The sequence below is a fragment of the Brachyhypopomus gauderio genome, chromosome 10 (assembly GCF_052324685.1).
Source record: "Brachyhypopomus gauderio isolate BG-103 chromosome 10, BGAUD_0.2, whole genome shotgun sequence".
In the NCBI taxonomy this organism is placed as follows: Eukaryota; Metazoa; Chordata; class Actinopteri; order Gymnotiformes; family Hypopomidae; genus Brachyhypopomus; species Brachyhypopomus gauderio.
In genome coordinates this window covers 16,499,335-16,517,364 of record NC_135220.1, presented here as the reverse complement: position 1 = coordinate 16,517,364, position 18,030 = coordinate 16,499,335, and the positions used below count along the sequence as shown (strand labels likewise).

Here is an 18,030-nt window from a genome sequence, read left to right as displayed (position 1 = left end):
TGCCACCCGCGCTGAATGCTCAGCTGCGTAGGGGGGGTGGGGGTTCTTTCAACGAGGGGCCCTGATCCACTCCAGCCCTCGCTGGGGCGCCTGGTGGGGCAGGCAGCCGTGAGTGGGAAACACACGGGTGGGTTCCAGCAGTCCACGTTACACTATGGTTTGTTAAATGATTGTACGTGTGGAGTGGGGGAATGATTAGTGGCCAGAGAGCAGTAAAAAAATAGTTTGGTAAGTACTGGACAGTTTGGACAGCTGAGCTGTGTGAACAGGAAGCACAATATTGTTTGCCAGCTGAAACTAAGACTGATTAGATTTGGTTTGGCAATATTCGTACATGCCCCAATACCATGGAAGGAGAACTTTGAGAGGCTTCAGGAGTGGCACTAGTTCTGCTGCGGCTTCTACTCATTGCTGAAAGCCCATTCAGTGGTGCAGAGATGCTGTGACTTTAGGTCATTTTAGGTCACTGGTCTTCCCGAGCGCTGCTGTGAAGGACCGCTGACCACGCAGGAACCGCAGCTCAAGGGAAAGCCTCGTGCCCATGTGACTGACAGCCAGGGGTGTGTGTGTGTGTGTGTGTGTGTGTGTGTGTGTGTGTGTGTGTGTGTGTGTGTTGGCAGGTGTCAGGATGAGTGCCCAGTCGGTAAATATGGCATGGGCTGCCACCAGACCTGTCGCTGTGAAAATGGGGCCAAGTGCTACCACATCAGCGGGGCGTGTCTGTGTGATCCGGGCTACACGGGCGAGAGCTGCGACACCCGCATCTGCCCACAGGGCGTCTACGGCCTCCAGTGTGACAAGACCTGTCCCTGCCACGGGCCGAACACCCGCAGGTAAGGCTTTTTGAGACCAGGGCGAATAACCTCTCATTCTTTATGAGACAGGAACTACGCTACAAAACGGGTGTTAAAGTGTGTGTGTGTGTGTGTGTGTGTGCGTGTGTGCGTGTGTGCTTGTGTGCTTGTGTGTGTGTGTGTGTGTGTGTGTGTGTGTGTGTGTGTGTGTGTGTGTGTGTGTGTGTGTGTGTGTGTGTGTGTGTGTGGAGCAGGACAGGGAGAGAGGGTGAGAAAGGCAGTAGGAGAAAGTTGGCCGGCTTTGTCAGCGGGGGCATTTAGTGTTTTAATGACCCTGAGTGAGGGTCGGATGAGGGCAGTGCGTGTGTTTAAATGTTTACTGTCACACACACACGCACACACACACACGATTTGCAGTTGTGTTTCTGGTCTGCGGATCAGACGGGCTGGCACAGCTGATGGCTGTGTGCGTGGTGTGTGCTCACAGCTGCCGTGCTCTCACTCAATGGAGCTGCTGTTTCAGGTGCGGCCAGCTGCCCCTCCAGCAGGTTCTGTCCACGTCCCAGTACGCCACAGCAAACCCCCAGCCTCCTGTCACTGGTCACTCCCCAGTTTACATTGTCACATTTCAGTTTGGGTGTAATAGCGAAACAAATGATTAGCATCTAATAGGGCCACACTTAAGATTTCAGATATATATGTTTATATACATAATGGACCAGAAGAGGCTTTGGCGTGGTCCTGATGAACCTTCTGTGAAGAAGCAGGTGTTCACCTCCCTCACTGTGGTAGTGTCCTCATGCCTTTGTGTCCTACCAACCATGCCTTGAAAAATGCTTTGACTTAAGGTAGAGAACCCTGACCTGAGGGAGACATTAACATGAGAGAGAGAACAGGTTCCTGCTGGGATTAACCTGAGGGAGAGAGCAGGTTCCTGCTGGGATTAACCTGAGGGAGAGAGAAGGTTACTGCTGGGATTAACCTGAGGGAGAGAGCAGGTTCCTGCTGGGATTAACCTGAGGGAGAGAAAAGGTTCCTGCTGGGATTAAGGTGCTGGTCAAGAACCTGGTTCACCTTTTTTCACCTTGAGTTTGTGCATTGTAGAAAATCCACAGAAGGAGCTAAGACAAGATGTTTCTTGTCTCTTCTCTACCCCAATCCTCAGCTGTCACCCGGTCTCAGGGGAGTGTTTGTGTCGGCCTGGTTGGTCCGGTGTCTTCTGCAACGAGACCTGTGCTCCAGGCTTCTACGGAGAGGACTGTCAGCAGCTGTGCCAGTGTCAGAATGGCGCTGACTGCCACAGCGTGACGGGCCAGTGTAGCTGCGCTCCGGGCTTCCAGGTACACTGCTGGAGCACACTACCTAATAAATACTTAGTCTTTTTTATAGTTTGTAATAAAGACAACGCTTTACTTTACTTTCACCTGTCTGTCAAGATGCAGGCTTTCTATTAAATCAAAATGATTACGCATTTAACATAGTGTTGAAAAGATTGATTCCTAAAGCATTTCATATACAGTACATGTTGAATTCTTCCTCCAGGGGGCCAGCTGCTCCGTGCCCTGTCCTGCAGGGAGCTACGGGGTCAACTGCTCGTCCTCCTGCACCTGTAAGAATCACGCCACGTGCTCCCCCGTCGACGGCTCCTGCACCTGTAGAGCAGGTACGGCCGTCTGCTTTACCCTCACAGCCCTCCTGGTTGTGCTAGGTCGTCTTGCCCAGGAAGACGAGTGCCACAGAGCGTTCAGGGACGAGTCTTCCCGACCTGTTTGTTTTCTGCTATGCTTAATTTGATGCCTTCCCTCGTGTGCTTGTCTTTCTGCGCCTCAGGCTGGCATGGAGTACACTGTTCTATAAACTGCCCCAGTGGCACGTGGGGGCTGGGGTGCAACCTCACCTGCAGGTGTGGCAACGGGGGGGCCTGCAACGCTCTGGACGGCCACTGCACCTGCGCCCTGGGCTGGAGGGGGGAGAGCTGTGACCTGTACTGTCAGGTGAGCTGACATCTACTGTGTGTGTGTGTGTGTGTGTGTGTGTGTGTGAGAGAGAGAGAGAGACAGTCGCACACTTGCTGATTATTTAACAGGGATATGGATTGTTTGACAGTTTGATGGTGTGATAGGTAGCAGCTGTTGGCATTAGGGGAGAGAATGCCCATTGATGGATAAAAAATGTGCTGGTGGGGTGTAGTTGTCACTGTTTGCAGTGTTTAAGTGATGTGTATCAGTGGGAATCAGTGGTCCAGAGGTATCATGTGTTCTGAATAAGCAAATGAATTCATCACAAATTGCAAACGTTATGAAGGCACTGACAGTTCTTTAATAAGAAATAAGAACTGACATGAAGCGTGTCAGAATGGTGCATCTTCACTTCCACAGTGTTGTGGAAATATATAGTCAGATCATTTTGTTGTGAAGATCGCATCGTTTCAGCTGTGCTACGTGGTGTGTGATAGTATTATAGGTGATAATATTATAGCTGACAGTTTTATAGGACTGTGATGACTGGGGCAATGCTTTGGTAGTCAGGTGTGTGGTCTGGTGCCGTGTCTGCAGGACGGGACGTATGGAATGGACTGTCGGGAGCGCTGTGACTGCAGCCACGCTGATGGGTGCCACCCTGTCACAGGGCACTGCCGGTGTCTCGCCGGGTGGACAGGTGAGCTCTACCCATGCTGTTACAGCTGTTGGCCTGAAGGGGCCGCTAGCATCATCCTTACCCTTCATCCTCATCTTCGTCAGAGCGATACGCAGGCTAAGCCCTGATCTGATGCCCTGGTCTGATGAGAGAAAATCCATCCTGTTGTTTGATCATTGTGCAAAACTAATAACGTTGTAACCAGTTACTTAACAGGGTATGTGCTGTTTAGCAGAGACCTTCTTAGAGGCCAGGGAAAAAGCAACTTCTCCTCTCCCCTCCTCCCCTCTCTTCTCCTTGGCTATTTTCTCCTCTCTCTTCTCCTTTGTTCTCGCCTGCTCTCCCCAAACTCCCCCTTGCCTCCCCTCCACCTCCTGTTCACTACACGGGCAGCATGCTGATTACTGCACCCAATGTGCCAGCCCTTTAAAGCACCCAGGCATTTCTCCGGAGCTACTTAACCGGAGTTTATCGCCAGCATTCCTCCATCACCTAGCAACGCGCGCAGGCCCTCAAAGAGGTCTTTGTCCCACGTCTTGGCACGCTGCTCCATCAGAATAGCGCTTATCGTCACCCAGCCGGAGGACGGGAAGACTACGACACAAACACAAACAGAAAGAGATATGATAATTAGTTTTTTTCCCCTCCTACGTATCTAGTTAAGTTCTTCGTGGCTTGCAGTATGGATAAGAGTTCTTGGATGTTGAACTAGTGGAAGAAAGCAATCTTTTACTGTCACACTCCTACACACATCTGTACTGCAGTAAGGAATACTTGGGTGATGAAAAACATCCTATAATCCATCCTAATAGTGTTTAATTTCCCACACTGGAGCAACCTCTGCACCTGCAGAAACTTTTTGACCTGAGTGATCTTAAATAACGTTGTAAAATCTGAGTCATTCTGATTTCATGGATTTTTTTATATTATTATTATTTTAGCCTAAAGATTAGATTAGAGAGACACTGTCTCCAGTTCCTTCACTCTTGCTGTCAATCAGGGAGTGTCCTGAAAGATGTCCCCACATGTGTGGATAAGCTTTATATGTGCCTGTATATATTTTTTGATGTTTGGAGGGTTACATGGATGTGTGTGTGTGTGTGTGTGTGTGTGTGTGTGTGTGTGTGTGTGTGTTTCATCTTCATCTCAGGGATTCACTGTGACAGTGTGTGTGCTGAGGGCCGCTGGGGCCCAAACTGCTCTCTGCCCTGTAACTGTAAGAACGGAGCCTCCTGCTCACCTGATGAAGGCACCTGTGAATGTGCACCTGGCTTCAGAGGGGCAACCTGCCAGCGCAGTGAGTGCTCTGTGTGTGTGTGTGTGTGTGTGTGTGTGTGTGTGTGTGTGTGTGTGTGTGTGTGTGTGTGTGTGTGTGTGTGTGTGTGTGTGGCTGAAATACTGGAACTGCTGTCCTGTGATTTGTGACATGTTGCACTACATGAAGGTTATTCAGACTGTATTGTAGACAAATAATAATTTATTGTACTACTTTGCATACATTTACATAATACATTGCGTGCATCTTTTAATATTGGCCCCTCAGTGGATCAAAGGCGGTTTAGGCATTTCACCTGGAAGTTGAAACATGTTTGCATTGGTGCAGCACCAGCAGCAGCTCCTGACAGTGACCGCATGTGCAGGTCCAGTTCTGAGCTGTGGGCCGTGACCACTGCTTGCTCTCATGTTGTTGCAACATCTGTACAGTCTGCTCTCCAGGTTACTTTGGCCACCGCTGCAGTCAGGCTTGCCCGCAGTGTGTCCATAGCAACGGCCCCTGTCACCATGTCACTGGCCAGTGTGACTGTCTTCCTGGTTTTAAAGGAGCCCTCTGCAATGAAGGTATGAACACTTCCTGCTTCTGCTCATTGATGGCGGGCGATGTTCTTTATTCTCCATCTTCAACTGATTTTTTTTTCTCTGACAACCGTCTCCTGATCTCTGTATGCACAAGAAAACCCCCGACTTTACTCTCATGACGTGACGTGAGCAAAAAGAACGAATTCCCTTCATGAAGTCATGCAGTTTTTTCTTCATGTCCCTGGCCAGTGTGTCCCAGCGGCAGGTTTGGGAAGAACTGTGCCTTGGCGTGCACCTGCACCAACAACGGCACGTGCAACCCCATCGACGGCTCGTGCCAGTGCTACCCCGGCTGGATCGGCAGCGACTGCTCCCAGCGTGAGTACCGGCCCGCCACTCCAAGCCACCGCTCGAGATAACAGCGCCAAAGACGAGCGAGTTGGTAGAGCACTGCTTTCCCAGATGGAAAGAGAGGCCCGGGGCCTGTGAGTCCAAACTGGAGATACCTTTAAAGATAATAAGAGCTTTTAACACTGCATCCCAAAGTCCCAGAACCCACTGGTGGGTGTAGTTCTCCACTTCACCATATATTTCACAGCATTTACTTAATAATTCATAATATGCATATCATGGTGTCAGATTAATTATTGAATAACTACCCCATACTGGATAAAAAGCTGGCTTTGAGAGAGAGTAAGAGTTTGTTTCCAGTAAGCTACAAATGTATTTATGGACCTCTGTGTCTGTACCTTCAACAAAAATGCCTCTGTTGCCCCCTACTGACCATGCACTGAAAAATGTCCCCTACAAGTTCATCCCAGATTCATTAGACAGCATGTTTCCTTGTCTTAGTTATTCAGGTGCAGTGCAAGGACATGTATGTTCATTTTAAACACACATAAAGCCTTAAACCGTGCACATGCGCCCTAAGTCTGTTCTGCATCAGGTCGGTGCAAGCAGAACGGACAGGGCCCTGGTGAAAGTGTGTGTGGTGTGTGTGGTGTGTGTGGTGTGTGTGGTGTGTGTGGTGTGTGTGGTGTTGCAGCCTGTCCTCCTGCTCACTGGGGCCCGAACTGCATCCACACCTGTAACTGCCACAACGGAGCCTACTGCAGTGCTTATGACGGAGAGTGCAAGTGCACCGCCGGCTGGACGGGCTTGTACTGCACCCAGCGTGAGTGTCTCCTCCTCTCCCCCTTCCCAGCATGCTCCAGTGCATGGTGTCACAAGTCCTAATGCAATAACTGCTCATGGTCCAATAACTCTGCTAAATATAGCAATGGAATGCCACAGAACCCACAGAGTTAACCAACGCAGCAATATAGTGTTAAGAGGCCGTACAAAATCTCCAGGAATTAACTGGCTGAACTGAAAATGATGCGAGATTATCAGATTATACTTTATCAGAATGGTGGTGATTGTGTTTAAGCTGGTGCTAGACTGTATATAAGTATTAGACTTCAGACCAACAGAAACCGTCCACTGTGTTTCTCAAACAGTGGATCACACCTCTGTTTGGCTGTAAGAAACACCTAAAACTCATCGGTCTGCTGTGTACATGTATCAATAAATAATTCTAAATATGTAGTAATTATTACAACACATGTACTGGACCTAATGCAATAACCAGTAGTTGTTGGTAAGGATTTGTCAGGCTGGGGTGTTTTATATTTTTACCCACAATCCATCTCATCCTTGTCTGTGGCTGACGCGCATGGTGGCACCATACAGCTTATCTGGGGCACCGTGACTCTCCCAAGGTCAGGTGGATATATAAGACGTCAGCTGCCACACCTCAGCCATCCATTAAGTGCATGTTTGTGTGTGTGTGTGTGTGTGTGTGTGTGTGTGTGTGTGTGTGTGTGTGTGCGCGCGTGTTGAAAGACAGGGAATTCGGCATTTAAATTTACTACATCATTCATCGATTACCATCATATTACACATTAACTTAATAAATGCTGAAAAGGTTGCGTTTTGCATTCTTCATTTGTGTATTTCTACATTTGTACCTGTTTATTATTATTATTATATCATTATTTTATGAATGGTCCCATTATTTTATGCCATTACACATATGTTATTAGTTCATAAGCAGTTATTACACTAAGTTGCAATGCCTGCTCCTGTCTGATGTCATTTGTTTGTCCAGTTATTTGTTTTCTTTTGCCCTGTATAGTCCTGTATAGTCCTGTATGCAATGTCAAGCAGTGCCTGTATTCAGTTTCCTCACCCTCCTGTTCATCCCGTATGATACGTGGATGTGTACGCATTGCAGGCTGCCCGTTAGGTTTCTATGGTAAAGACTGTTCCCAGACCTGTCAGTGTCAGAATGGTGCAGACTGTGATCACATCTCTGGGCAATGCACCTGCCGCAGGGGATTCATGGGACGACACTGTGAACAAAGTGAGTGAGCAGGCCCCGGTATCACGCCACCACAGTGAATAGAGCCAGCGCGGCTGAATCGGCTCTGCGTGTGTGTGTACGGCGACACAGACGGGGTCTTCTGCTTGTGCCCTCAGGATGCCCGCATGGGACCTATGGCTTTGGCTGCCGGCAGGTGTGTGACTGCCTCAACAACTCCACCTGTGATCACGTGACCGGCACGTGCTACTGCAACCCAGGCTGGAAAGGCGATCGTTGCGACCAAGGTAGGCGGAGCCTGAGCTGCACAGAGCCGCGTTGCTTTCTGCTGCATTGCCAGTGTGTGTGTGTTTTAGATCCGGGTTGTTATGAATTAATGTGGGTGTAGGTCAGTGCTGGTGTGTAGGTCAGTGCGGGTGTGTAGGTCAGTGTGAGTGTGTAAGTCAGTGTGAGTGTGTAAGTCAGTGTGAGTGTGTAAGTCAGTGCGGGTGTGTAAGTCAGTGCGGGTGTGTAAGTCAGTGCGGGTGTGTAGATCAGTACGGGTGTGTAAGTCAGTGCGGGTGTGTAGGTCAGTGCTGGTGTGTAAGTCAGTGCTGATGTGTAGGTCAGTGCGGGTGTGTAGGTCAGTGCTGGTGTGTAGGTCAGTGCGGGTGTGTAGGTCAGTGCAGGTGTGTAAGTCAGTGCGGGTGTGTAAGTCAGTGCTGGTGTGTAGGTCAGTGCGGGTGTGTAGGTCAGTGCGGGTGTGTAAGTCAGTGCGGGTGTGTAGGTCAGTGTGGGTGTGTAGGTCTGTGTGGGTGTGTAAGTCAGTGCGGGTGTGTAGGTCAGTGCGGGTGTGTAGGTCAGTGCGGGTGTTTAAGTCAGTGCGGGTGTGTAGGTCAGTGCGGGTGTGTAGGTCAGTGCGGGTGTGTAGGTCTGTGCGGGTGAGTAGGTCAGTGCGGGTGTGTTGTAGGTCAGTGCTTGACAATCTGATCTACTAAATGTTTTTCAGCCTAAATTTTACGATAATGACTATCATTTGATTTACTAGTTAGCTAGAATGTGTTAGCGTATGACAAACATTTGCCCAAAATCGGTTTGAGTTACTCCAGAGGACAGGATGCACCGTGCAAAACCACAGAATGTCCCCGTGCTCTGCTCTGCTGATTCTGTCAGTTCTGTGGGTTCTGTGTGTTCTGCGGGTTCTGTGTGTACTGCGGGTTCTCCTCACGTCTCTCTCTCCCTCTTGACATGTCTCACTTGAACTCAGTTGGCGTGGTCATTGTGGGCAACCTCAACAGCCTGACCAGCACAGCAGTGCCAGCTGACACCTATCAGATTGGTGCCATTGCGGGCATCATCGTCCTGGTACTGCTGGTGATCTTCCTCCTGCTCCTCTTCATCATTTACCGGAAAAAGCAGAAGGGTAAGGAGCCCACGATGCCTGCGGTCACGTACACCCCTGCCATGCGGATTAACGCGGACTACGCTATCGCAGGTCAGTGCGGACGCACATGTTGCTTTCCAGAGCTTTCTTTGTGATTACAGAGTGATGCAAGTTCATGTAATTCATGTAATTTCCCTTGGGATAACCAATCACAGTGGACGTCACTGTGTCCATGAGTGACGACTGGATGTGATGCATGGTGTCTCCTGTAATCAACTGCCATGAAGCTAAAAAATTAGTTAACAGAATCAGGCTATGAAAAAATTGTGTGTGTGTGTGTGTGCTCACATTTGTAGGTGCTTTTTCTCCATAAATAGAAATTCTAGAATTGCTTTCCAACAAAAACACACAAAGAATTTTGATTTATTCCAGAAAATAAGAGAATAAGATTCCAGAAACTAAGAGGATAAGTTGGTCTTCACCGTCTGAAGCATACTTAAGCTCTAAAATAGCACAAGTTGTGTAGTTAATACCTGCCTAGTTTTTTTATCTTAACTTCTAAACAACCAGGTGATCTTTAGGCAGGTGGACTGAAATTAATCATAAATATTCAGACATGTATGTGTAAAACTGACACATTTGGCCCCAAACCATTTTCTGTCTGATTCTTTGATTCTGGGTTATGAACCATAATCCTAATCCTAATCCTAATTTGGATTGGTCCTTAGATGCCCCACCGCAGGCCAGCGATGCCCCTCCCAACAGAAGCTGCTTCTCTAACCCCAGCTACCACACGCTGGCACAGTGCACCAGCCCTCATGGCAACAACCTGCCCTGTGGAAAGGTGAGTGCTCCCGTACCAACGGGCTGTTTGATGGAGGCCCTGTAGGAGAGGGTGTGTGATGGAAGCTATCGCACCCTGTAGGAGAGGGTGTGTGATGGAAGCTATCGCACCCTGTAGGAGAGGGTGTGTGATGGAGGCTATCGCACCCTGTAGGAGAGGGTGTGTGATGGAGGCTATCGCACCCTGTAGGAGAGGGTGTGTGATGGAAGCTATTGCACCCTGTTGGAGAGGGTGTGTGATGGAGGCTATCGCACCCTGTTGGAGAGGGTGTGTGATGGAGGCTATCGCACCCTGTAAGAGAGGGTGTGTGATGGAAGCTATTGCACCCTGTTGGAGAGGGTGTGTGATGGAGGCTATCGCACCCTGTAGGAGAGGGTGTGTGATGGAAGCTATTGCACCCTGTTGGAGAGGGTGTGTGATGGATGCTATCGCACCCTGTAGGAGAGGGTGTGTGATGGAGGCTATCGCACCCTGTAGGAGAGGGTGTGTGATGGAGGCTATCGCACCCTGTAGGAGAGGGTGTGTGATGGAAGCTATCGCACCCTGTAGGAGAGGGTGTGTGATGGAAGCTAGCGCACCCTGTAGGAGAGGGTGTGTGATGGAAGCTAGCGCACCCTGTAGGAGAGGGTGTGTGATGGAGGCTATCGCACCCTGTTGGAGAGGGTGTGTGATGGAGGCTATCGCACCCTGTAGGAGAGGGTGTGTGATGGATGCTATCGCACCCTGTAGGAGAGGGTGTGTGATGAAAGCTATCGCACCCTGTTGGAGAGGGTGTGTGATGGAAGCTATTGCACCCTGTTGTAGAGGGTGTGTGATGAAAGCTATCGCACCCTGTAGGAGAGGGTGTGTGATGGAGGCTATCGCACCCTGTAGGAGAGGGTGTGTGATGGAAGCTATTGCACCCTGTTGTAGAGGGTGTGTGATGAAAGCTATCGCACCCTGTAGGAGAGGGTGTGTGATGGAGGCTATCGCACCCTGTAGGAGAGGGTGTGTGATGGAAGCTATTGCACCCTGTTGGAGAGGGTGTGTGATGGAGGCTATTGCACCCTGTTGGAGAGGGTGTGTGATGGAGGCTATTGCACCCTGTAGGAGAGGGTGTGTGATGGAGGCTATCGCACCCTGTAGGAGAGGGTGTGTGATGGAAGCTATTGCACCCTGTTGGAGAGGGTGTGTGATGGAGGCTATTGCACCCTGTAGGAGAGGGTGTGTGATGGAGGCTATTGCACCCTGTAGGAGAAGGTGTGTGATGGAAGCTATTGCACCCTGTAGGAGAGGGTGTGTGATGGAGGCTATCGCACCCTGTAGGAGAGGGTGTGTGATGAAAGCTATTGCACCCTGTAGGAGAGGGTGTGTGATGGAAGCTATTGCACCCTGTTGGAGAGGGTGTGTGATGGAGGCTATTGCACCCTGTAGGAGAGGGTGTGTGATGGAGGCTATCGCACCCTGTAGGAGAGGGTGTGTGATGGAGGCTATCGCACCCTGTAGGAGAGGGTGTGTGATGAAAGCTATCGCACCCTGTAGGAGAGGGTGTGTGATGGAGGCTATCGCACCCTGTAGGAGAGGGTGTGTGATGGAAGCTATTGCACCCTGTAGGAGAGGGTGTGTGATGGAAGCTAGCGCACCCTGTAGGAGAGGGTGTGTGATGAAAGCTATCGCCCCCTGTTGGAGAGGGTGTGTGATGGATGCTATCGCACCCTGTAGGAGAGGGTGTGTGATGGAAGCTAGCGCACCCTGTAGGAGAGGGTGTGTGATGGAAGCTAGCGCACCCTGTAGGAGAGGGTGTGTGATGGAAGCTATTGCACCCTGTAGGAGAGGGTGTGTGATGGAAGCTATTGCACCCTGTAGGAGAGGGTGTGTGATGGAAGCTAGCGCACCCTGTAGGAGAGGGTGTGTGATGGAAGCTAGCGCACCCTGTAGGAGAGGGTGTGTGATGGAGGCTATCGCACCCTGTTGGAGAGGGTGTGTGATGGAAGCTATCGCACCCTGTAGGAGAGGGTGTGTGATGGAAGCTATCACACCCTGTTGGAGAGGGTGTGTGATGGAAGCTATCACACCCTGTTGGAGAGGGTGTGTGATGGAAGCTATCGCCCCCCTGTAGAAGAAGGTGCGTGATAGACACTATCACCCCCTGAAGGAGAGGATGTAGATCAACACTATCAGCCCCTAAAGGAGAGAGTAGTGTGATGGACACTATTGCCCCCTGTAGGTCAAGGTAGTGTGTGTCAGAGACCATAATTCCTGAGGAAGTGATATAAACCATCACTGCGTAAAGTACAAACGTGATGGAACCTAAAATGTTTGTTATGGCTGCGGTGTCACAACACATTTACTGCAAGATCCAGTTTCAAGACAAGGTGTACTTCTTTGCTCAACAATAATGTCTCTCGTTTTTAATGAATTCATTTTTCATACAAATGTTTCTTGTTGTTCATTATTAATAGCGTGCATTCACACACACTGACAGACACTGATACTGGATGTTATATGATAATTGTCAGTCTGGATGCTGGATATTTTACGCAGTGTTTCCACTATGTAAGGATCTTCATTCAATTTGTCAAACTGCATTCAGTGTTGGGCCACTGCAGAAGATTACACTATTAGTTTTGCGTAATAAGTCCTTGTAGGGAAAAGTCCTTCTACAAAACGTGAACTCATTCAGTCCTGAGCCAGGAGTCCTCATCCTACACGTGTCTTAAACCTTATGATTTCTGTCACTGTAGACAAAGAACAACCAGATGTTTGCTAACTTGAAGAACACGCAGCAACAGAAGAGGCCGAATCTGCTGGACCAGACTGGAACTTTGCCGGCTGACTGGAAACAGGGCAGCTGCTTCAACGAGCTGGGTGAGCTGTGGGATTGAACGCCGTTCATGCAGAACACGAGCCTCCCCTTTACAACCGAACCCTTGTGTTCAGTCTGTGTACGGCCATGGACTGTGGACATCTGACTGTGTGGGACATTCCATCAGCATATTCCTCCTATTCACTGTTGCCGATTTACATGTACTCTGTAAACTCCAACCTGTCTCTAATGGTCTTCACTGGGACTCCACCCCATCTGTTTGTCTGGTTTGTCTCATACGAATTGTCCTTTTTTCTCTCTCTCTTTTTATGCCTACTATTATTTTATCAGGAGCGTATGGGGTGGACAGACGTTATATGGGAAAATCTCTTCGAGGTAAAAGATTTCTTCCTCAAATGGCTGACAGGTTTGCTCATGAGTTTGCCAGTAACCTGTAACACAACGACCTGTGAAAGGTTTGAAATGTTGAGCCAAAATGTATGTAATGACCTCATTCTTGGCTCTCGTGTTTTTTTCTCCCCTAGACCTGTTAAAAAATGAACCCTACCACTCCAGCTCCTGCTCGCTGAACAGCTCTGAGAATCCCTACGCCACCATTAAAGACCCCCCTCTCCTGGTGCCCAAGAACACTGAGAGCGGCTATGTGGAAATGAAGTCGCCCACGCAGAGGGACTCTCCATACGCAGAGATACACAATTCCAGTCCCACAAACAAAAACGTTTATGAAGTTGGTAAGTGCCTGGGAGATTCTTTGAGCCTACAGTGAATTTTGGAATGTCTTCCTAAAGCAATGAACTGACATGGGGAGACAGTTCATTCTGACATCTGCATTGTTAGTTGATGAATCTAAAGTCCACATAAATGTACTGTTGTGATGGGATTATATAAACTTGAGTGACTATTTTCACATTAAAAGACAGATGAAAGAAATCTTCCTCTCCACTCATTACTGTTTAAATCTCTTCATCTTCATTACATTATGGACTCTTATGTCTATGCGTATTTCTGTAGCACCTACACACAGTATCAAGACCTTAACCAGATAGACGAAAGTTGTCCTTGATGTGTCAGGCATGTGCTGCCTACAACAGGAGCACGTGGAAGTGCTTTTTGATGGCTAATTCCATCATATGACCTTGTTTTGTGTGTGTGTGTGTGTGTGTGTGTGTGTGTGTGTGTGTGTGTGTGTGTGTGTGTGTGTGTGTGTGTGTTTCTAGAGCCGACCGTTGTTAGCTCTGTCTACACACCTGCCAGCAACAACTACAGTGGACCGTTTGGCCAGGACCCGTATGACCTACCAAAGAACAGCCACATTCCCTGCCATTACGACCTGCTGCCCACGCGAGACAGCCCCCCCTCCTCCTGCAAAGAGCTTGAAAGTGAATGAGCCCTTAAAGACTTGAAACAACACACCCCAACACACCCCAACACATCCCAACACACCACAGACCACCTCCCATGGATCCTCTAGTCCCACATCAGGGAAATACATTTTCTCTTGAATCATTGAATGATATTATTGCAGTTACATTTTCTTCACAGTTATTATACTTATTCTTAATCATGGTATTTTCTTACAGGATATAAAATGATTCAAGAGAATTTTAAAACAGTTCTCTTAGCTTTCCTATTTTCCAAACTCATTAAAAAATGCAGTAATTTGAAAAAAAGAGGTGACAGCTTGTAGCAGGTTTACTCAATAACTGTTCAATGAATCATTCCATGTATCGATGACATCATATCACTTGCCGTTATGCTGTAGAGTGCAAATACAGAGAAAACCTCAATTTATTTTTGTAACAATAAACTGTTTGAGATTTATACAGTATTAGCTATTGGGAAGAAATCTGGAATGTTCTTGTTTTTTATTGATTTTTGAAAGAGTTGATATTACCACTGTTGAAAATCTACATCATTTATACAGTGATGCGGTATTACCATTTTTGTTGTTTTTGTTGTCTTATAGTGTTTTATCCATACTAAATTTAACCAAAAAGGTCAAAGTGCCATAATAGTGCTTTCATTATCAATATTGACTCTTTTGGTAAATATATTTATTTAGATGACCATCCTTCAGTTTTGCTCTGTGTAACCCTGGGTTTGCACTCATCACCACTAATGCTGTCATCACAGTTACACAAACATAAAACCTTACAGACTTTTAGCCACACAGACCCCTATGTGATAACTACATTTTGGTGTCACCACAGTACATGCTTTTGAGAGTGCACACAAATTAGTCTTGTTTTATTTGAATTATTTGAGTCTTGTTTTACTTTTAGAGTTATTTGAGTAACTCATTATTACCCTTCAACTTAACCTGTCTTAGCCAACTCAGTCTGAGTCTGTTGTAAACCCAAAGTGGTTACTGAATACAGACACAGAGTCCTCTAAAAAGAAACAATGCTAAAGCTGGACTTTTGCAATTAAGGTGTTTTGTGTATGAAATCAGGCTGTTTTTGTTCGGCCTGCACACGTTTAGCATATACAGAACGTTTATATGTTTGTGTAGAGTGACACTAGGCATCATCACTCCTCCACTACTCTGAGCCAGATATATTACGTTTGTATAATTGTACATAGCTGTTATACTTTGTAGCACAAAATCATAGGACATTATGTTTGGCAACTGAGTATGAAATGTACTCAACATTACACATTTAATAATATTGATAACTCATTCAAAACGACTATACTATTTTATGTTCAATCATAATAGTTTAAAGCTGCATTCAGGAAAACGCCTGGTCAGCTTTTAATACTGCAACAGCAGAAATCTTAATCATATTAGAAAACTCAATGCTGGAGTGCATGGACACTTTCCCTCCTTTATTGGAGACCCCATTTCCTGATTGTGGCTTTAATACTACCATTTTTATGAAAATGATCAGTCCTTTAGATGTAATACGACACTTACACGTCATTTTGTTACTGTTGTGTCTCATTGCTCTCAATAACAATTACCACATAGTGAAACCGCAGTTCCAAATAGCCTGTGCAAATTTGTGTTGACTGAATTGGAAGGGTATGTAATTGTATATGTATATATCTACATTATCTGTATTTTCCCTAATGTTGTGTTTTTGTAAGAGCAAAATTAAATTGCACGTTTGTCATTATCTTCCCCAAAGAATACCCACGACGATGGTATTTGCCTCTTACTACCACTTTTCTCACATGATTTGAATTGTATTTTGTTTTCTAGTAGCTCATGTGTTCTGTATGTGCAATTTTTCTTTACAATAAAATGACAAAAGGGTCATTCCAGGATTTTGGTACATTTCAGGGGTGGTAACTTCTGAAAATTTGATCTTCAATTTGATCATTTTAAATCATATATTTATAATCTACAGGTTATAAACGATCAAAAAGTTTAATTCGTCAATCTCAGATATGGAAGAAGTTTTTTCTTTATTAGATTGGTGTGCAGTAAATTGGTATGCAGTAACAGGGTTGCGACTAACAGGGTTGCAAATTTAGGCTAAGTTGTGGTCTACCCCAGGAACAGATGCTCACTGTAAAATTTAGCTATGTATACAAGATCAAGGACAAATATGGTTATATAAGTATATAAAGTAAATTTTGACTCTACTCAATATTAGTCTTACAATATGAGGAACAGGGTTGCATTCACTGAGTGACACACACAACTTGGACAAACATATTTGGAAAAAAACCTTGAAAATTGTTAGAGCACTTACCATTTTTCTTGCCATGTGGGCAGGAAATGTCCTTGTGATGCAAATTCCTTTGTGCTAGTACACAAATATTTTTAACCCTTTCTCTGCCAGATAAAATTCCTTATGGTAACAGGGTTGCGCGCATGTTGTGGGACACAACTTAATAGTGTAAAAACTGTGACATGCAATACAATGTAGACCAAATAAGTTGTTTTCATAAGTAAAGGAGATGCATTTCAACAATATACAAGAGGAAGTCATTTATTTAGAGCTTATTTTAATTGTTAAATTTGGCAAAGGAGTTGGTCACCCAATGTGTGGGACAAGAGAAAATGGCCATTTTTTGAGGTGGTTCAAAGGTATTCGGTCTTTTGAATAATATCTAAGGCGCTTATTTTTCCACCAAATTTTACAGTTTGTCTTATAACAAGTACAATGTTTAAAAAAAATAGTCATTTAGATATTTTGGATATGTACATTTGAAATTTAAGTGGTGGGACAGGAAATGTACCAAAATCCTGCAATGACCCAAAAATGAGTCAAGTAGACTTTACTTTCAATGTGCTTTGTTATTATAATAACACATACACATTATACATGAGTCAGGTTATTGCAGGTATATATTGTAGCCTAAAATTCTATTACTAATTGTTAGAATCACTGTCCAAACGTTATGGTCCATTCAGAAAAGATTCAGTAAATGGTGTGTTCTGACACAACATTCTGCACACCAGTGCTGAATTCAGATGTGCTTTGTCTGAATGTGGCCCATTATTTGGCTTGCATAAATCTCATCATCTTCATTTGTCTCTCTCTGACAGGCTGTTTTCCTCCACTAAACCACTGATCACTGCCAGTTTTTGATTTTCACATCATTCCTGGTAAACCCAAACATATCTGTGTGTGAAAAGCCCAGGACATTAGGGAGGTGCTAGAAGCAGCTACTGTCAACTCTCTTGACAAAGTCAAGACAAGTCACAAAGGTCATTTCGCAAAAAAGAAAGTCGCAAAGGTGATTTAGTTTGTTCATTCCAGTACTCAGCTGAACGTTAACTGATACTAATCACTGTTGTAAGATGGAAATCAGGAGAAGGAACCACCAGGGGAAAATATCTAAATGCAGTGTGTCACATTAGCTTATATGAGAAAATTGTATCCATGGCTGGAAAAGGCAGGATTGAAAGATAGCACGGAGCATGGCACTAATCATGGCAACACAGGAACATACTCTGAGTACAAGTTCAATACAGGCTAAAATCTACTACACCAGACAGATCTGCAGATTCAGGCCATCCTATGCTCTTGAGACAATCCAGTAGTATGCAAGATACTAGCAGGTAAAGCATACACTGAATGTCATATCCAAATGTTTGACATAGCATACAGAAACTGCTAAGTATGGCTGGAACTTCCAAGACAAAAGCAACATCAGGAACACAAAAAGCTCAATAAACACCAAGGGCTGAGAGAAGAGCTAAAAAATATGTGGAAGATGAAAGGTAGAACGGTTCCTGTGGTAATCAGAGAATTGGGAGCTGTAATCCACAGACTGTGAAAATGACTCCAACAGATCCCAGGGACGAAAAAAAAACTAAAATAAAAGAAACGGACCAAAATACATTTATGTCACTGGCCTTAATATCGTTTTAGTGATTTTTATTGTTTTGGTGGTGGGTAAGGGGGGGGGGGGGGGTCACTGGTCCGCTGATGTCATTATGATGCCGTCACGTGTAAGCCCGCGGACCCG

At 46.2% G+C, this 18,030-nt stretch overlaps 1 protein-coding gene across 8 annotated transcripts in view; it reads left to right on the top strand.

Moving 5' to 3' along the window:
- megf10 (multiple EGF-like-domains 10) overlaps positions 1 to 15,865 on the top strand; it is a 53,044-nt gene extending 37,179 nt beyond the window's left edge. For all 8 annotated transcript variants that reach the window (XM_077019994.1, XM_077019995.1, XM_077020000.1 and 5 more), the window contains 17 exons: positions 621 to 833; positions 1,960 to 2,134; positions 2,337 to 2,457; positions 2,625 to 2,788; positions 3,350 to 3,452; positions 4,582 to 4,728; positions 5,136 to 5,270; positions 5,478 to 5,606; positions 6,274 to 6,402; positions 7,504 to 7,632; positions 7,749 to 7,877; positions 8,837 to 9,064; positions 9,682 to 9,797; positions 12,521 to 12,644; positions 12,934 to 12,978; positions 13,128 to 13,334; positions 13,821 to 15,865. In XM_077019994.1, coding sequence (XP_076876109.1) covers positions 621 to 833; positions 1,960 to 2,134; positions 2,337 to 2,457; positions 2,625 to 2,788; positions 3,350 to 3,452; positions 4,582 to 4,728; positions 5,136 to 5,270; positions 5,478 to 5,606; positions 6,274 to 6,402; positions 7,504 to 7,632; positions 7,749 to 7,877; positions 8,837 to 9,064; positions 9,682 to 9,797; positions 12,521 to 12,644; positions 12,934 to 12,978; positions 13,128 to 13,334; positions 13,821 to 13,990 — 2,464 coding nt within the window. In that variant the 3' untranslated portion in view covers positions 13,991 to 15,865. The remainder of the gene's footprint in view (positions 1 to 620; positions 834 to 1,959; positions 2,135 to 2,336; positions 2,458 to 2,624; positions 2,789 to 3,349; positions 3,453 to 4,581; positions 4,729 to 5,135; positions 5,271 to 5,477; positions 5,607 to 6,273; positions 6,403 to 7,503; positions 7,633 to 7,748; positions 7,878 to 8,836; positions 9,065 to 9,681; positions 9,798 to 12,520; positions 12,645 to 12,933; positions 12,979 to 13,127; positions 13,335 to 13,820) is intronic.
- The last annotated feature ends 2,165 nt before the right edge of the window (positions 15,866 to 18,030 follow it).